The 20,794-nt window shown below is 43.8% G+C and overlaps 1 protein-coding gene across 1 annotated transcript in view; it reads left to right on the top strand.

The window, feature by feature from the left end:
- LOC138580026 (BPI fold-containing family B member 4-like) overlaps positions 1–20,794 on the top strand; it is a 99,042-nt gene that overhangs the window by 25,940 nt on the left and 52,308 nt on the right. Inside the window, exons 6-9 of the mRNA XM_069650256.1 lie at positions 2,034–2,125; positions 12,557–12,742; positions 16,008–16,061; positions 17,502–17,672. Coding sequence (XP_069506357.1) covers positions 2,034–2,125; positions 12,557–12,742; positions 16,008–16,061; positions 17,502–17,672 — 503 coding nt within the window. The remainder of the gene's footprint in view (positions 1–2,033; positions 2,126–12,556; positions 12,743–16,007; positions 16,062–17,501; positions 17,673–20,794) is intronic.

The raw sequence follows: 20,794 nt of genomic DNA, 5'->3' as shown, positions 1-20,794 counted from the left end.
CATCTGTGTCAAACAGTAAATGTTCTATTGCTCTAATGACATCAGAGGTGTCTGCCAGGTAGGTGGGAGTGTCTCTGGCTAGGTGTTTCAAAAAGAAATCTAGGTATTGCCCAATTGGTTCCAAAATGGATTCACACAGGGTCTCTCTGGGGGTTCACTGATGTTTTTGTGTATTTTGGGAAATACGTAGATTAGCGGACATGTCGGTGGGCTTGCATTACACTCATGCCACAATGTGTGTGTCCCAGAGTTCAACATTTCAGGTGGATCACTTAGGTGCTATTGCTCTGATGGGTGCTCATGCATGTATAGGGTGGTGGTGGTAGTGCCTGCTCAGTGTGTACCCAGTGCATGCATGTGCACATTGACTGTTAGCCTACCAAGATGTGTTTTTGTCATGTGTGTGGTGGGGCATCACTTTCTGACATGGACCATCTTGGCACACATGGGTGCTTCTCATGTGTCCATGTGCATGCATGCACGTTTCAGAAACATTGCATGTGCATTGGTACATCCCCCCGCAACACCTGACGTGTGTGTGTGTGTGTGTGCTCACTGCCCATTTGCTGTGCCTGACATGTTTCAAACTATTTCACATGCCCATTCTGTGCAGTTATGCTGGTGGGTACATGCAATTAGGGACTATGTGCACATGTACATGCAGTTGTACATACTGCCATCACCTTGGGCCCCTGCTCCAGCCTTCAATGGCATGTGCAGGATGCTGCTGGCTGTCTCCTCCCAAATCATGAGGCAAAGGGGATCCACTGTGCCTCCTCCGGTGACAGCACACTCCCTCCTGTTCTTGGCAATGAGGCTCCGGACCTTTGCCTTCAGGTCGTCCCACCTTTTTCTGCAATCTCTGGTACTGCAGGGGACAGTTCCCACGCATGTCAGCCGTGCTGTGACTTTGGTCCATATAGCACACTTTCTCTCCACACTGGTCTTCCTGTGCTTGCTTTCTCCGAACAGTTCATGTGCATGCCATACCACCGCATACGGCAATGTGGTAAGCTCCGCTTCTGAGAATGTAGGCTTGCGGAGCCGGGATCTGGTGCCTGGGACCTTTTTTCCTGTGACATATTTGGGCAGCACTTCTGTTTCTGAATGGTAGCAGGAACAAGGGGATTCAGGGTGGATTGTGTTTTTAAAATGGCCACCACCGGACTTCCTGTTCCGGCAGTGATGCTATTTCCAGTGCCGTATTACCAGCAGTCTGGTTGCCGGTATCACTATTACTGGCACTTATCTGCCAGTAATTCTGGCACATTGCTGTTGTCGCTGATAATACCAGCATTATCATTTCCAGCAAGGGGATGTGCGTGCGCCCATGGACTAGTAATTCTGGCGCTCGCCTTGCCAGAAACGGTAATACTGGCACGCCAGTATTTTCACCATATTACTGGCATACTCATAATGAGCCCCAATATACTTTCCTAGGATAAAGACTGAAAGTGTGATTCACTTTGCAACCTCATCCCAAAATGAGAAAATATTGCCAAACCCCCAAACCACTGCAAAGCTCAATTTGTATCAGGTCAATCAAGTCCATTTAAAATGTTGCACATTGTACCGCAGGAGCAGTTAAAATACCTACTGCATCCCTCCCAATCTCAGATTGCTTGTTCGTAAATGAAAATCCACACAGACAGCCACCTGGAAAATCCTCACACTGTTTCCATAGACTGACAAGTAAGGCATTACTTTCTCCATATATGCAAACTTGTGGGAGCCCGTCGACTGAGAATGATCACGGTAAACTGCTCTATGCTTTTTAGACAGATGGATGTATTGTCTGTGTGTTTCTGGAAAGTTTGTGATTTTATTTGGGCATGTGTGCTAACCAGACTTTTCAAGGTCCCCTGCTATTGTTCAGTACTTACAAAAACGGTGGAAATGTATTTTTGTCTTGGGCATGTGTGCTAACCAGACTTTTCAAGGTCCCCTGCTATTGTTCAGTACGTACAAAAACGGTGAAAATGTATTTTTGTCCCATTCACATGTACATGGTTTTTCTTCTCTGTTCTATGCAGCAATGGTGCCTCTTGGTATCCTTGGAAGCATCCAGTATACAGTATCAGCTCTGCCATTAGTAACTGGAAAGTTCATTGAGCTTGATGTGAATGTAAGTTGTTTAGCAATAGCCTATGTTTATTATTATTAGTTGTAGTGGGAGTAATATTAGCATTAGTAATGATAATATGTGTGTTGTTATTATATTCGTATCATCAAAACTATATGCCTTTGTTCGTTTCTATAAACCGCCTGAAACAAAAAGAAGTATTTACAATTTCTACATCTATGGAATAATAATTAACAATTATAACTAAGACTTCAATAGTATCAAGAATTGTAATTGTTTTATTGCAATCTGCATTATACCAGAAATGTTGCACACATGTTAGATGGGGTATCGTTTTAATAAGATCATTAAAATGTATAATATCTTACTCATTCTAGCAAACGCCACACAAGAATATTTGGTTTCATATCAGGAAATTCGATTTACAAAAGTGGACATCCTGCAGCGAGAATGCCAAATGTCGACTTCCTGTGAATTGACTTTCCATAGCTTAACGTTTTTTTGTCTTCTGGTCTCATGCAACATGACCTGATTCCAATCTGACCTGCCCAGCATATTCCATCCATTCGCTCCCCCCTCCTATTTTCTTTTTCTTATTTGTTTTCAATGCAGCCATGCACGCCCTCTTTTCTGACATTCCCAGACTGGTTGCTTTTTTCCACCTCACACATTTTGTTTCTCCCCCTTTAGACATTTTACATCCCTTCCTCTATTTCTCCTTCAGTGTATCCTGTTTAAATTGTATTTAATGTGGATGACTCCATGCCTTCTGTTCTGTCACAACTCCTAACTCTTTCACAATCCCCCACCCTCCTGTCATTCCTGCACCAGTAATGTACTGGCACTCTCTCCGCCATTTTGCCCCTGGCCAACATAGGACCTGCTAAGTTGTTTTATAAATTGATTCTATTGTACCCATTTTATTTACTTTTTAAGTATTTATTTTATTTTAAAACTTCCTTTCAGAAAATGTTGCCATTTAAGAAATTATGTTTTATATTTTTTTCTAAAGGTAAATGTTCATTATTTTTTTTTGTTGACCATGTCAAGTATTTTAATTTGCATTATCATTTCTGAAGTGGCTGTCTCCAACCATGTTTGGGATACATTATTTGCAGCAATTATATCGATGTTACAAAAGTGTTTAAAGTAAAGGTACTCTAGTGTTACTCAAGCTTATCAGCGTAATGGATCCGGTTTCCAACGGATTTTAAAGAACTCATATAAAAAGAAAAATGTTAACCCAGCATAACATTGTAGGTCCACTCTTACACTGTAACATTAGTGTTGGCAGGCTTCCTAAGGTTCTAAGGTTTCCTTAGAGCACAGCATACCAGGTGGTCATGAGGAGGCAACGAAGAGGGCTTTGTACAACATAAAGGACAAGTATATATTGAATGCACTACTATGGGGTTGTGACCAGTGTGCCAATGAATCACTGTGCTCACCAGCAGAACCTGCAAGCGTTGGAGGGTGAACAAGAGTGTGTGCCCGTCTTTGTATACTGTAAATTCAAACCAATGTAGTATTGTGGGGAAAGTCATATAGATATCAGCCCAACTCAGCTTTTTCAGACCAACTTCCCAGCCCACCCTCCACGAAGGCATTGGTAGGAATTAATGGATTTATTAATTGTTGTCCTTTAACCACAATACGAATAACATTACATAGAACTAGTGAGATGAAAGGGAGACCATCCCAAGGGAAATTCCCAGAGTAATAGGGAGGTAAGAATCATTATAACTATCTAGCAACAAAGTAAAATTGGTATGTACAAAAAAAAGGCTATGCCTTTTCTTGTAGGCAGATAAGGCCAAGAAGACAGTTCTGCTGCAGAACCCATTGTTAAAGAGACACATTTGGGACAGGATGCTGATTGGAGAGAATGGCGTAAATGGTGCAATAGATTTCAGTAGGAAAGAATTGAGGGGTCTAAGAGGCCTACGTCAATAGTGGGAGCACAGCTCCAGAACTGGAGTTGCAAGTCAAGGTACCTTGAGTATGGGGGCCAGAAATTAGGCCAGTATTGATTAGAGAACAGAAAGTCATGGGTGAGGGAAAACATCAGCTTAGAAACTGTTAGCATACATTTGACATGGAGGGGGATAAGGGGAGGCCAGCTTTTATATTTTGTGTATATATAGATTTTAATTGCAAAGTACAAATTGCAGAACTACCAGGGTTTATTCACCTATTTTCCATTGTTACATCCAGAATCCCACCAGCACTCCCTGAAAAGCAAAATATTGGTAGAAATGTGTGCCACCGTGCTGTCAAGGAACCCTCAAACCTTTTAAACCTAAATTACCTTCTACTAAATTCTCAGGCCTGAGAGATACACCACTTCACAATATCCATTTCGTTTCTATTGACTTTAACTTCCCCCACAATTATTACCTGTTAACACAATGGTTCACTCCTATCTGCATCTGTGAAAGTGTCAAGCTTCCTAACAACGTCTTCTCTTCTGCAAGGCTGTGACATTAATATTATCATGTACCGCTCTCTTCTGGGAGCTGATTTCCTAGGCTAGTGGTCTACAACCTCCAGGTTTCTCAATGTTTTGCACTACTACTCCCATGAGATCCAACAGCTAACTTTACCTGGTAATGCGAGTGGGAGTTGTAGTCAGAGGCGCACTTCAGAATTTACTGCTACTCCTCCACCTGGCTGGCTAGGCTGTTCCTGATAACCTTTCACTAGAAATAAAAAATACCAAATCCCACAACCAAAGAAGCACCAATTCTGACTTTCAGCCTTCCCATGTCTGTCAGCTAACGCCTGATCTTTGTATGTCCATCACCCGATTAACTCTTTTAGTATTAATCAGACGGCATTCATTTTGTGTGAGGAATGAACCATTACCCTCTTTATCTCTGGAACGCAACTCTACTCCTTTGTTATTATTTTTCATCATCATATCCTTTAGTCAATGTAAAATCTACAGGTTAAAAAACACATAAATACACCATGTACAACAATGAGGATAAACAACAAAATACAAGGCAACATTTAAAATAATAAAACATCCAAGATATGACAGATTTAAAAAAGATAAGTTCAATAAAAGCAGAAATTAGGTATAAAACATAATTAGCACCTACGCAACAGTTAACAGATGATTGCTAGTTACTTCCGTGCGCTGCTTGAATAATGAGTCCTCTTAAGCCAAGTTCGTTGGATGTCTTTGGCCACATAGAAAGTCACATCTTGGACCGCTGTTGATTTGCATTCGCTCTACCTCTAACAATTGCAGTGAACGTCGAAGAAAGGTTTGCGATATTTCATCCTCAAAAGTTTCAGTCCATCAAACAAGAGCATAAAGTGCCCTATTGACTCCTCTTCAGCACCGCAAATCAAGCCGCTACTACCTGAAAAACTATTCCAACAACTTGTAAACGTACGGTCCTTCAAACATCCTAACCGAAATTCTACGTGCAAACATTGGAGAAATGGCATAAAGATACCTTCCAAAACAAACTCAGTCTTACAGGCCAATTACTGCAAACCCAGAGTCAGATTTGTGCAAGAATTTACCATTTTCATTTTTAGATATCAGCTTCTACTTTAACCCAGAATTTTGATTTCACTGAGATAAGAACAGGAGTATCCCACAGGCAGGCCAAGTCTAACATAAGCCATTGTTTAACATGGCGCAGGCAGCGGATCGAACGTCCCCCACCCTGAAGAATAACATGGGCCAGGGCCTCTTGGTATTTACACAGGCTTGCTCATCCCCAAATCCTAACCCAATAAAACAGAGATCTTAAGACTACCTCAACACGGATTGGCCTCAGATCACATACTATCTGAGTGAGAGCTCTGGGGACACTTTGCAGGAGCAACAAAGGACATATTAAGAATTTATTTTCCGTCATCACTAGGCATTGTGTGTTTACATAGCCCCATATATCGGCTCCATACAGGGCCACCGATTTTGCCTGATGTTTATAAACCTTGGGGGCTGGAGTCACTGGGCCTCCACATGTAATTTTTCACACCTTGCCGTTTTTCTTCAGAATGGCATTAGCTTTCATTATCTGGCCGACCCATGTACAGGTATCCACAAACCGAATGTCTAAATAATCATATTGAGAGACTTGCTCAAGTTCATAATCTTCCACACTTATGTGGAAAGCAAAACACTTGGAATACCTTGGTCTAAAAACCATAGACTTGGTCGTGCCTGCATTTATTTCCAGCCCCATATCCTTGCATTTTTCAGAGAAGATTCCTAGTGAAGCACTAAGGCCTACAGGAGTGGTATATAGTAGGTCAGCATCGGCTGCAGAGAAAAGGGCTGGAATCCTATTGGGGCCCATACTCTGGGGTCTAAACAATGACTTTCCAACTCTTCAAATATAAATGCTAAACAGAAGCGGGGCTAAAACACACCTCTGCCTTACTCCCTTTGCAACCTCAATGGATCTGGACACTAACCCAGAAAGACCTCATTGAAGTACTGCTTGGTTATTCATGTAAAGTAGTTTCACAGGTTTCAATAAATGACCTTGGATATTTTTGTCCGTAGGAGCCTGCCACAAAGACCTTCTTGGAACTCAATCATTTGCAGCCCTCAAATCTACAAAGATTGTATAAAGCCGAGTGTTCGTCACTACCATGTGCTATCAGGAAAAGCCTAAACCTCTGGTCCAATGTGCTTTTTCCAGCTTGAAACCCTGCCTAGACATGGCTTTTCAACCCAACTGTATCTACCCATCCCTGGATATGTTTTAGCAATGCCTTTGCACAGATCTTCCAAGCAGCGTCCAAGAGTGATATTGGCCGATAATTGGATGGACACCCGTGACTTTTTTATACTAGAACTATCTCAGCTTTGCTCCAGGAGTCATGAACTATGTTGAACGAGATTAGAGCTTTAAAAAAGGGTGTTAGTATTGGAGCCCAAACCTTGAAACCATCCTTAAGCTAACCTATCAGTATTTTGTCTGGGACAGGCACTTGCCCATTTTTGTAATTTTATGGCTTCAATGATTTCCCCCAAAGAGAATCTAACGCTCTGACCACCCTGCAATAACAAAGATCCTGGGATGGGTTGTAAATCATGATTCAGGGAGGGGTTACCAATAATATCCCTGTACAGAGCACCAAGTGCTTGGTCCACATCTTGGGGCCGATACAAGCCTGAATCATAATATTTCCCTCTAGTTCTATATCAGTCACAAGCCCCCAAGAGGTTACTGAATATCCTGTTCTAAAAGCCCTCAGCATATCAGCCAACCTGCTATTCATGAACTTCTTTTTTTTCTTTTTGACTAGCACGCTTGTAGTTGTTTCTAAGGGCTTGGAGGAGGGCCATATTTATTCCATCGTTTGATTTCAGTTAAGAGAATAAGCCTATTCTGAGCATCACCACATTCCTCGGCGAACCATTCTTCTTTCCTCCTTGCTCGTTCTTTAATTATGGTCTCATGGATTGTCGCCACTGATTAGATTCCTTTTAGCAAACGGTCAAAATCCGAGATTATTTCCCACTCAGTATGATTACACTTACATACATTTTCAATGTCACCCAAAACAGCGCCATAAACTATAGCGATTTTATCCTGGTTTACCAGCTTAGACCATTTAACAGATCAAAGAGAGCGGCCCCCCAATGGTATTTTGATCACTTCAGTGGGTACCCGTGTCCCCACTTTGGCTCCAAACACGAAAGTAGCAATGAGAGGTTTATGAACGCTATCTTGGTGACCAAGGACTACAAAATTCTTCAACTGGCACATGCTAGAATTAACACATTGTCTATCCGTGAAGAGCACAGGGAACATGTTTAGGCGGCTTTAGCAGGCTGATTATTCCAAACAGCCCAAAAATACCTTCAACTATCCCTCTGTAAATAACTCCTGTCTCGAGCCCTTCGCTCCTCTACTTCTAACTCCTTCAGGGTCGGTCGTTTTTCAAAGAAACGAGCTGAGGCAGATCTCTCTCTTCAGCTGGGACCACCCTTTGGAACAACCTCTCGTCCATCTTGAGACTTCAGGAGACCATCTCGGGTTCGGGAAGCACCTCAAGACCTTCCTCTTCGCTTCTGCTTTTGGCCCTCTACTCCCCTACTGATCTGCTTCTCTCTCTCTGCACCGTACACCTGGCCATCCTCTGTCCGCCGGGCCCATTACAGTCCCTTAACTCCAACCCATTCAATACCCAGGCAGTGTCAAGTGCCCGGGGATTGGATCTAGTGGTAAAGCCTTTCATAACTGGTGGAATACCCCAGGCTACATCTTGGTCCTCCCAACTCCATCCAAGTCCATGTGTGGCTCCAAATTAAGGTTAAAAAACCGCACCACTATGAAGTGGAGATTGCTGGATGCAGTACTGTCCCATTTCTGTACACATCCCTGAAGTACCTCTATCAGGCATAACAGAGTTTTCTCTTTAGTTCTATTACACAAATGAAACAGAAGGATCTGATCAGCCTCTGGAGTTTGTGCAGAAAGACTGATATCCTTGCAACTTAACCTGCTCTAAAGCCCATGTCTCCTGCATACAGATAGAATTGTGGTCGTCAATGAATTTACACCAATTAGGATCTATAAGATATCTGTTTACGCCAGCTATGTTCCAAGATAATAATTTGATTGAGTTGTCTGCTGCAGGCAGGGGCAAGGTGGGTCCAGATAAAGATCAGTCTACACCATCCAATCCTGGGGCAGACTGCCTAATGGGGCAACCCAATCGTATGAGAGTTGACAAGTCAATTACAAGAGCCCGCCCTCTGTCAGTCATTACAGTATTTTTCACCTGATCTTTAACAGGGGGAATGTTAGGTGTCAGGGCTATCCTTGAGCCATGCAGAGGGTAAGTCCTATACTTGATGGCCATCAGACCCTCTACTAACCAGCTGTCCTTCAAGAACACTTTGATATAATCATCCTGCCCAGACTGCATAGGCTGCCAGTTGCAACAGGTTATATAATCTCTAATAACAGAGACACACCCCTTAACATGGATTGTTTTGTTTATAATGGCCTCCTGACTCACAAATCTCCCCCTGGGGATACTACAAACATTAAGCATTAAAACACAATTCCCCTCTTTCCCCTCCCTAATACCCTCCGCCTGTTTACAGGTTTGTTAGCTGGGCAAAACTGCTCAGCCCAGCACTAAAAGAATGACAAAATGTATAAGTTAGTTCAGGGGTAGTCAAGTGCCTATTAGGAGTCCCAGTAATGACACTAAGCCATCGGGGAGTCGAGGGGGAAGGGCGGCAGATGGGGTTGGGGGGTAAGACTTTGCCCACTTGCTGATGATCTCTGGTATTGCACTAGCCCATTTCACAGGGTCATGATGTTTTTATATTTTTATTGGATTGTGTACAAATTGCTAGTTATTTTTATTTAACCTTGTTCTGTCATGTTATGTCTTATTATATCATGACTTAGTATGTTATGCCATTTCCAATTCTATCATGTCATTAGTGTTTACTTAAACCCTCATAGCTTTTACAGGCAAAGGAATCAAATCATGGTGTTTTGCCTTCCTGTTTTCTCAGTAATTTAAAGATATCTTTTTTTACTTAAGCGGTTCCCCTCTGCACTTAAAAAAAGGCTGGAAGGCAATGTGCTTTATCTTGGAACACAAGAATTCATTCACACTTCATGTAGATTGTGAAATAGACCTTTCTCAGGTATCTGTATTATCGGAATTAAAGATTACCACAATAATAGACGGATAGAAATTAAGCAGAAATACATCGCCATTAATGTTTCTCTAACATTCCACATCGCTTACAAACCTTCCCTGGAACCCACCAGGGTAGGAAAGAGAGTCATTCACCAATGGGAACAGGCTGAAGGAAGCACGTCTGCTTGAGTCTGCCCAGCCGTCGTTGAAAGTAAAAAATGACTCGCTCTTTGTGTGATGTCTTTCCCTCAAAATGTAATCCAGTATTTTTCCAGAGAAGTTTACCGTCAGTAGAATCTCACAGCTGTATTTGTAAATAATCTGATTTCTAATGAGAAGCAAGCTTAGTCTGAACACATAAACAAGCTGTATTTCCATGGCTCCAGCAAACACACATTGTGCTCAGAAATGGGCTTCTCTTTAAGCTTGAAGTCAAATGTTCATGTGTGTTCACAGAATACATTTAACTTAGACTCCATCTTGGAATCAAAGGTTACATTTTTTAATGCATTACGCATGGTTCCCTCCTCCATAGCAGGCTTATATACTTCATATGTTGTTATGTTAAGAGCAATGGACTAGATGTGCATGTCTTTGCCTTCTGTTATAGATTATATATTATACAATCTATGTAATATCTATGCTAAAACCTATATGTGATTTTCATATTCCAGACTATTGGTAAAATCACTACCCATAAGTATTTAGAAAATTACATTACTTCCCCAAATAATAACGTATTATATTTGAGTTGTGATATCATACTGCCTGCTGACAGAGCAAGCAAGGTGAGTTTAAGGCAGTTCTCTAAGCATCCTGGCAGCTATGAAAAACTTGTTAATAAAGGCATAATTACCCTTTCAGATTTCATTATTCAGAGCTGAAGTTTTCTGACAATTTACAATCCATTAGTTGGTAAAGAGATGTACATAATAGTGGTTTATTTTGTGCGTTGCTGCAGCTCCGAAGAGTCTAATACAGACGCTGTCTGTAAAATGCATTTTACTGAACTGCTTGAAATATTTTTGGGAAGAAATTGCAAATGATATGATATGATGTTTTATTTATATCGCGCTCATACACAAGGGTTTCAGAGCGCGACCAAGAAAAGGGAGGGGAACAAGGGAGAACAAAATAAACAATCTTACTAGGCCCAGTGACATTTAGAACATGCAAGTGCATGGAAAAGGAAAAGGGGGAAAGTGTGAGGAAGGGGGAGAAGTGGGAAGTGTGGACCAGAGGAGAGAACAGTATAAATATTAAGTGAAACAAATAAATAAATAAATAAATAAATGCAGTGAAAAGTGGTAGTGCAGCCACCAAGTGGCAAGGGCTTGATTAGTCAGATATGGTATATCTAATAAGTGCAGAAGAAGAATGGGGGACTGTATGGGTACAGATACAGATCCCAGTGCCAGGGGTGGCCCGCAGGCAGTGCAGGAAGGAGGCAGAGTGAGCAGGTACCTAGGCCCGGCGGACAGAGGGTGGCCAGGTGCACGATGCAGAGAGAGAAGCAGATCAGCAGGGGAGTAGAGGGCCAAAAGCAGAAGCGAAGAGGAAGGTCTTGAGGTGCTTCCCGAACCCGAGATGGTCTCCTGAAGTTTCAAGGTGGACGAGAGGTTGTTCCAAAGGGAGGCCCCAGCCGAAGAGAGAGATCTGCCTCAGCTCGTTTCTTTGAAAAACGACCGACCATGAAGGAGTTAGAAGTAGAGGAGGGAAGGGCTCAGACAGGAGTTATTTACAGAGGGATAGTTGAAGGTATTTTGGATCCAGGCCCCAGAAAACCTTGTGGACAATGCAGAGACTTTTAAATGTAATCCTTGCATCCACTGGAAGCCGGTGAAGGGATTTCAGAGCTGGAGAGATACAGTCCCAGGACTTGAGGCCAAGGACAAGTCTTGCAGTCCTGTTCTGGATTAGTTGTAAAGGGCAAAGAGAGGAAGCAGGTATATTTAGAAAGAGGCTGTTACAGTAGTTCAACTTAGAGAGAACCAGAGCTTGGGAGACAGTGAGCTTCTGAGGGAAGGAGAGGAAAGGCAGAGTACCTCTAAGGAAGTGCACTAGGAAGTTTGACTTTTCAGAGATTATAGATGTGTGCGGAGAAGGAGAGTGTGGAATCGAAGATGACCCAGAGATTCTTAGCCTCACAAGTAGGGGTAGGAGGAGGGCCAAGGGAGGCTGGCCAGAGAGTGTGTGCTTGGTAGCGTACCAACCCAGCATTTTTACTTCATGCCAATGGCTATAAGATGTTGTGCATCGGAGCGAGGAGGTCACTTGTATTACATGGGAGGCTGGTGTGACCATCTATTAAACGGAATTAAATGCTACCTTCTATTCATAACATTGAATATTGATATTCAACTCATAGTTGTGTGACCTTATAAAGGAACTTGTCTCTCTATTTGGTCACAGAACCGCTCAGTGATTTGAAATATAGGTATAATGCATGGTTGTGTGCACACTATCCATTGTGTACAGCATCATTATGAGTATGGTGCTACCAATAAATCTAGTGGTATTTTAAATGCAACATGTTAATCAAGTACATCCTAATTCTATGTTGGGGGGCTTGCATGAGATATTTACTGCATGGGCAATATAGAAAGTACTGCATGAGGTAAAAATAAAAGGGGACCCCATTGCTTTAGCATTATCAACAAACTCATAATTTGGTCCATGGCATGTCTACTAATAAGTTCTGCAAACTTTGATGGGCATTTGGGCCATGCTGCCACTTTGCGAGCACATGCATTAAACATAAATAAACTCAATCAAATAAATAAATAGATAAATGCATCCATTAACACATGAATGCCTTATTTTCTCTAGGCTCTGGTGAGCACCGTTGGAGGAGGCCTCATAGATTATCCTCTAGGCAACGTTAAGCCAATTGTGATGCCTCCGATGGCAGATGCATCCAGCTCACAGCTTGGGCTATCAACTAATTTCCTGGGATGTGTGCTTGCTGCCCTTCAGAAAGACGGTCTCCTTGATGTTGTGATCAATGATGGAGATGTAAGTAAAGCAAAGTGAGAATGAGAGACAAGGTAGTTAAAAATCATGCAAAATGCTAATAGAGCATTTGCATGAGATACCATCAAAGTACAGTAGACTCACCTCTGTTATGGTAGACACACAAGGGAGAGATGGCCTTAAAACAACACGTTGCATTTCAGGGTACCAAGGATGTGGGTTGAGTTACTTTGTGCAAAGAGGTAATGCACCACGCATTAATCTGGCTATGTGACATAAACTAAGCCTCCTTCACCAATCAGGAACACCAGAAGGTAAGTAGTTTACATGTAGGTTTTATTATTTTAGTTAGTAAGTAGAGAAAGCACTGGGACATCCATCTGGTCCAGTATCTTAGGTCTAACTGCCATCAGTAGAACCTTCAATCAAACCTACACCAACATTCCACCTAGAGTCCCAGTGACATCCCCACACCAACATTCCACCTAGAATGTCAGTGACATCACCGCCCTTCACCACAACACTAATAGCCATAATCAATCCCACACAGATTATGACATATGTCCTTCTCTTCAACCAATACAACACACCTAGCAATAACCCATCCCACACAGATTATGACATATATGTCCCTCTCTAAACCAACCCAATACTAATAACCATAATCGGGCCCAGAACAGGTCATGACATATGTCTCCCTCCCTTGGACTGACACATCACAACCCCGTGACATCACCCACCATGAGGATGGATGAACACCACCAATAAATATTCCGCACTAAATGGCTCATAACATCTCCGGACAGCTCCCAGCTGAGCCCTTGTACCACCCACACTTCTAACCCATAATCTGTAAATTTTGACAACACACAGCTGGAACCCAAAAATAAAACTTATGACCAACATCATCTGGCTGCCCCTTAACCTAGAAACAAGCTCTGGCAGCCCCTTGAATAACCAGACAGCACCTAACTGCCCTTACCCAAAACATAGATAACATCTCATAACCCTTAGTACCGCCATAACAACACTAACTATTCCTAACCAGGCCCTATACAGCACCTAAATAAACCTTAAATCAACAACAGCACCTCACTGCCCAACCGACAACCAACAGCACCTGACTGTCCCTAAAAACAACCAAACAGCACCACACTGCCTGATGGACAGCACCTCACTGCCCCCTCTACTCCCAGGCAGCACCTCACTACCCCTAAAACAACCCACAACACCTCGCTACCCCACCTACCAGCAAGTGAACAGCATCCAAAAAACACCTCACTAACCCTACACACTAGACAGCACCTGACTGCCCCTAAAACAACCAGACTGCATCTGACGGTCCCGACAACACCAGACAGCTCCCAACTGCCCCTACAACAACCGGACAGCACCTCACTGCCCCACACTGTCCCCTTAGATAACCCAGACAAAACCAAACCACCCGCTAGACAGGCTTTCAAGTTTGCATTCCAATAAGACTTTGTGTTCCAGATGGGCCCGCTGGAACGCCCGTCCTCCGCCCACTGATGCCGGCCCACCCCCTGCCGACATCACCATAACGTCATCTAGTATCCTGGGGAAAAGATCTCCAACATACTCCACCATGCACTCCACGATGCTGTTCCCCTGCAGCCGTGCACTCCCCATTTTTCTCCCTGTGAGAGGCCCAACAATGCAGTTCACTGCATACAACACGCTGGCTCTCTTCCTGCCAACAGTCGCGCACCGCAGCTCCCCCTGGTGGACGCAGGAGCACACGGCCTTGGAGGCACCGTACGCTGTCTTCCTGCCTGCGGTCGCGCACTGCAGCTCCCCCTGGAGGACGCAGGGGCACACGACCTAGGAGGCACCGAACGCTGTCTTCCTGCCTACGGTCGCTCACAGCAGCTCCCCCTAGTGAACACAGGAACCAAAAGCCGTCAGTGTCACATCCACCAACGACCCGACAACCTTACCGGGCCTAGCGGAACCCAGTTCAACCGCCTCTGACAACTCCAGGCAAAATAGAGAGGAACTCCCAATCCGCTCTCCAGTCCTGCGCACCCCAGCTGCCTCAACCCAAGACAGCCCACCAGGACCAAGGGCACCGAACACGACCAGCCACCGCTCACTCTCCACGTGTCAGGGGCAATGGATACCCCACTGCAGTCACGGGACACTTCTTCACCGCCAACACCGGACGCGGCCGAATATCCGGTCAGCAACGCACCGGGCGGGATGTCATCGCTGGAGGGCGATGTCACAGTCCTTCAGCTGCCCCCTCCACAGCAGCACCATCCGTATCCACATTAGCCCCGGCGCCACCTGGACCCTGGACCCTCCATGCACCGGGCCCATTCAGCCCGGGCGCCGCCTGGATTCTGGACCCCCCAGGCACTGGGCCACCTCAGCCCGGGTGCCGGCTGGAATCTGGACCTTTCAGGTGCTGGGCCACCTCCCCTGGCACCGCCTGGACTCTGGGCCACCTCAGCCCGGGCGCCAGCAGGAATCTGGACCTTCCAGGCGCTGGGCCACCTCCCCTGGCACCGCCTGGACTCTGGACCTTCCGGGTCCCCGACCTGGACCACTGTATTGGACCCCACTGCACCGCCCAGCCTGCAGCTCCTTGTTGCTGGATGGATGTCACCCTGGAAGGCAGCGCTCCTCACCTACTGCCCCTTCCCAGCAGGACCATCCTCGTCGCCAGTGACATAAACTAAGCCTCCTTTACCAATCAGGAACACCAGAAGGTAAGTAGTTTACATGTAGGTTTTATTCTTTTAGTTAGTAAGTAGAGAAAGCACTGGGACATCCATCTGGTCCAGTATCTTAGGTCTAACTGCCATCAGTAGAACCTTCAATCAAACCTACACCAACATTCCACCTAGAATGTCAGTGACATCACCGCCCTTCACCACAACACTAATAGCCATAATCAATCCCACACAGATTATGACACTATGCCTAAATCACAATCTGTAACCTGACAATGGCTCAGGGAGGCACTCCTTTATGATATGGAGAATCCAAGAGCTGGTGGCAAGCTTAATCCAGCGTTTACCGCGCATCTCTTTTTTGTGAAGAAATGTCTGCTTTTAGATTTGGGGATGGAGGAAGGTGCAAGGAAACAGGTAGGAAGAAGCAGGGGATCCACAATCAGTAAGAAATAGTGAGGAGTTGCGGAATAAAGTTGTAACCTCCTAGCACCGCTCTCTAATTAGGGAACATAGTCTCCAGTGAGATGGGTTTATGAAATAATGAAGAAAATAGGGGGGGTAACTCTGCACATAGCTTTCCCGACATGACATTATTTCTTTACTTACAGCTCCCAAGCCTGCCACCTTTATCCACAGCAGTCCTTAGTGCTTTGGTTCCAAAGGTATGTACACATGAGTCTCATTATGTCCCATTCGTTGCCAAGTATATGTGTGGTTATGCTGATGAAATATGCGGATGCAGAAAAAAATACATAATTGAAAATAGCATATAACAGCACTGGGTCTGAGCTGTTTTATTTCTAGATATTGGGCCTCATTACAACCATGGCGGTCCGGGAACTACGGTACCGGTAAACATGCTGGTACCGTAGTTCCCGGACCGCCATACTACGTGCTCTGCTCGCGGGTTTCGTTTCACCCACCAGGTTTTTCCTGGCGGTGTAATGGCACCCGCGAGCAGAGCACGTCGGATGCACTGGCACAACTCTGAATTTTCCGGTGGTTCAGACGTCCCCATCCCCATTCAGCTGTATGGGGCAGAATGGGGATCGGGACGCCCTTCATTCCGGCACCCGAAAATGCACAATTACCGGGTCCGCCAAGCTCGGCATGACCGGGTTCTTGCCCATTCGTGGGTGCCGGAAAAAATGCAACTCCGGCAGCAGCAGTGCCTTCAATAAGGGCATGGCTACCACCAGAGTTGTTATGAGGCCCATTGTGCTGGTGCCCCCGCACAAGCCATTTGAAGGCACTAAGCCACTACAGACTGCATGTGGATTGGATATCGTTATGACCAATTTTGTACATTTGTCATCATTTGGGCAGATGTTTGTTCCTCTATTGAACAAGCAGAACAAGGTATACAGGTGGGGCAGAAGCTGTTTATTGGCCAACTAATTCACTTTACTTCCTCAGAGTATAACCCGACAAAGACCATGATTAAGGGAGCATGTATTACCCTATTCATTTCTACTAAACAGATGCAACATTCTAGCATCAACAGCATTTAACATTAACATTATGGCTCCCACATGTTCTGCTATCTTGACTTAGCAACTTTAGTGATGAGGGACATACTATTTCAAAAAGGATAATATTGTTCATCCTATTGCAAGAGTGTTGCAAATTCTTGAATTTCGCGTGAAGTGGTTACATTTGTCACATTATCCCAGTCACTCACGTACGTTAATGTTGGGATTGTTTATTGTACAGTACTAGCACAGTCTCTCAGTTCAAGGGTTCCAGAGATTGTCCTTGTTATTGTGACACGCTAGTGACTATAGCTTGCGTATTATGGCTAGCAGGATCATTCCAGAGCCTAAGGTGCCATGGTCATAGATCAATGGGCACTGTAGGTACCCGCTGAGCTGCGTAAAAGAGAATGGGCTACAAAAAAAGTATAGAAACCTAATCACCACAACAGCAACATTCTCTTCAGATGACAATTGCAAATGAGTAAATCTGAAGAAGAAAGAAATGGAATGGGGACAATAGAGTGAGGGAATGTGAAAGGATTTGTCGCATTGAGGATTATGCTAATAAACATTGTATTTTCATGCTTCACTGATATCCTTTGTACATATTTTGGTCTCTCAATGAAGGTCGGTTTGATGTACCCAGACCCAAGACCACTGGTTATTAAATTGAAAGTACCCAGTCCTCCAAAGGTGACCTTGAAGAAGAATAAAGGGTCAGTGACAATGCGTGCAAAGACAGAGGTGTTTGCCTCCATGCCAGATACTTCTTGTCAATCCTTGTTTGTCTTGGACGTGGTAAGTATTCAACAATTTAGTATTTAATATAAGCCTTCTCGACCTACTCAAGTCTTTTGCCTTCCCTTCTTGTAACCTCATTGCTTCCTTTGTCTCTGCTCTCCATTTGCAGAGTGATGTCTACTTCTGAACAAATTCTCACACCTTAGCCTTACCTTTCCATTGACCATCTGTACATGTTGTCTCTTTTTTCTTTGTGATTTTCTATTGCACCAAGCAATCAACACCAAATACAAAAACATATTGATATTCCGAACATATTAAATGGAGAAACAACAGAAATTATCTGATCGATGATACAAACACTATTGCATTACAACTAATTGTGTAATGTATCCCTTATTCCCACATCGAACATGTTTGTCTCAATCTAGCAAAAATCCAACCAAAAGTTCAAGAAATTTCTTATTGCTACCCTTAGCTAAATGTAACTTTGCTTTATAAAAATAACTCTCTGACAATTTGGGAAACTATTAGGCAAAGGTTGGTGGAGCTGTATCTATCTACATTTGTGCAGTGACTAAGCATCACATTACCCTCACAATAAAGAAATGTGGATGACGTTGTTGTGGCCTCTCACTATGCTGTTTTCCTTGCAAGCCCTATATAAGCACCTCCTCATTGAAATAAGCACTAAAATGGCATATCTTCTTTAGACTACAAAAATGTGTTCTAATATACCACATTACAGACAACAAACATCTGAGTCACAATTGTCCTCTGTGTTTGCCCAGGAGACCAGTTATAGTGCTCTGTTGTAGACCGCCTATATATCTGAGATCTTGTACAATGTAGCCAAAACAGAGTTTTAGAGTCGTGTTACATTAATCAAGTTCCCACTTGAGTTCCACTCGATACATCCCATTAATCAAATCTTGGATACAATTCGGTATAGGAGGAGTATTCAGCTTCTTTGCCAAATTAATTCTAATTCTCTGTAAAATCGTTTGTTTGACTTTTAATCAGACTGATACAGTTTCAGAAACAGGTATTGTGACCGGAGTCTGACACAAAAAACAACTGACTCTGATAGAAACACCAAGCGTGTTTATTTCTCCTCTGGAAAGAAAGAATGGCTTTTGGTCTAAAAATAGTTTCTTCTGGGTCTAAAAAGGTGGTAGTGGAGTTTTGCACTGAGATGTCCCCCTCTCCCTCAACTCTCCAGGTTTTTCCTGCCTCCCTAGCCCAGGTATCCATAAAAGACTGTTAGTTGCTTTTTCCGGGTAACACCTATCTATCGGATCTTCTAGCTGGGACTAACGTTGTTTTCCCTAACACCAGGGATGGTGTCTCCATTCACCTGGTGTCACTCTCTCGTCTCTCATACATGGCCTTACCTGACCATACACTACACTAGTTTAAAGATGTTCTCATTCCACAATAACACTGTTCCTCCAATATCACACTCCACATTCCTACCTCCACTTTTTGATTTTACCACCCTCCTTCCCAATTCCTCCACTACTATCAATACTGTCTGCTACCTCTGGTGTAGCTTCTCCTCCTTCCTTCCTTCCTCCTCCTTGCCTCCACCGCTGCTATTACCTCTCTGCTCCTACCCCTAGCCCTTACACTGCTACTTCCCTTCTCTACTACCACTCCTACCTCTGACTACTGTTACTCCCACTCAACTACTATCACATTGTTATTACCACCACTGTTCTACTATCTCTTCTAACTTCAGTCTTATTCTTCGCACTGCTACTACCTCTTACTACCTCTCCCTGCTACTCTGCTGCTCCAACTACCACTACCTCTATGGTCTACTAGCTCCACTCCCAACTACCACTCCCACCTCTCTACTTCTGTTCTCTCACTAGTGCAGTCACTCCTAACTCAAACACTCTATTGACCCCTCTCTCCAATAGCCTCCACACTCCCGTCACACTCTTCTTCTCTGGTCTCTCAGACATCCTCCTCCACTGCCTGTCATCACACAACTGAAGCCCTCACTGGACAACTCCCAAGCTCCTTCTTAAATACCCCTGCCCCTTTCAGGATTGGCCAATTTACCCCACCATAGGCTTACCTTGCTCTCAGGTTGTGTGCCAGAGGAGTGATTGGGAGCCTTCATAAGGACTCTAAGCCCTGCCTCTTTTTCTGGGCATCCCTACAGCGTTAATTGGTTTCTCTGGCATGCAGGCTCCTCTCCTTTGATGGTCTGCTGTCTTTGTTGCTGGGATGTCTTGTAAAGCGATGCCGGGGCCTGCTGCGTGCAGTTTCAGCTGGCTTCTGCAGTCTTTTTTTCTCTGTGCCTCTTTACAGTGCAGCAACCCTTTCCCCTATGGCGTCCTGCCATGGTGCCATCCTCGCAGGTAAAGAGGTGCTAGGAGAGGGCCTACCTGCACATTCTCTGGCACCGGGTGGTGCTGGAGTCCGGGTCCCTCCCTCCCCTGACGGGACTCAGATAAGCGACCCTGTCATAATATACAAAATGTTGTCATTTGCCCCATCTTCTCAACCCTCTCACCCGGCCATAATATGTTATCATATTTATTTTAAAAGTCACCTGACCTAAAGATATTTAAATAATAGATAACTCTACTTTCTTTTATGTTTATATGATGTCCATTAGTCCTTGTTTGCATGATGTCCATTAGTCCATAATCCTTAGGGCCTTGTCCTTAGTCCTCTGGTCCTTAGTTTCCTTACTAAATCTTGATTAAATCTGTTTTCCTTAACTGACTAGCGCTTCTATTCCCATGCAAGTACAGTCAACGTTCCTTGATCTCCCTTCCCTTTTTTGTTGCCATGTTCTCACTTGGATACGTTTTATGCCGTATTGTGGAAGTGTAGAATTAAACAACAGCAGTGGTTGACTAATGATTTTAGTGCGAATTATTGCATTTGGAGAATAACGTATTATTTCTATTCTAACCAATCACTGTCCTGGCCATATCTGTTTTTATTGCAGTCCGTTACATTGATTGCACAGTTTTCAGTCATTGACGGAGACAAATTGAAGATCGTTTTAAGCAAGGACAGGTAATTTACCAGCACATATAATTTCGTAATCGTTTGTCTACGAGTGATATCATTATTCAACTTAATCTGTTATAAATAATAAAACTGACATGTCATCTGATGTAATATTTTTCAAAATATCATTAATATAAATACAT

Source organism: Ambystoma mexicanum, chromosome 3p (assembly GCF_040938575.1).
Source record: "Ambystoma mexicanum isolate Mex_15411 chromosome 3p, UKY_AmexF1_1, whole genome shotgun sequence".
Lineage (NCBI taxonomy): Eukaryota > Metazoa > Chordata > Amphibia > Caudata > Ambystomatidae > Ambystoma > Ambystoma mexicanum.
Note: the sequence above shows the minus strand (reverse complement) of the source record. Positions and strands in the feature narration are given on the sequence as shown.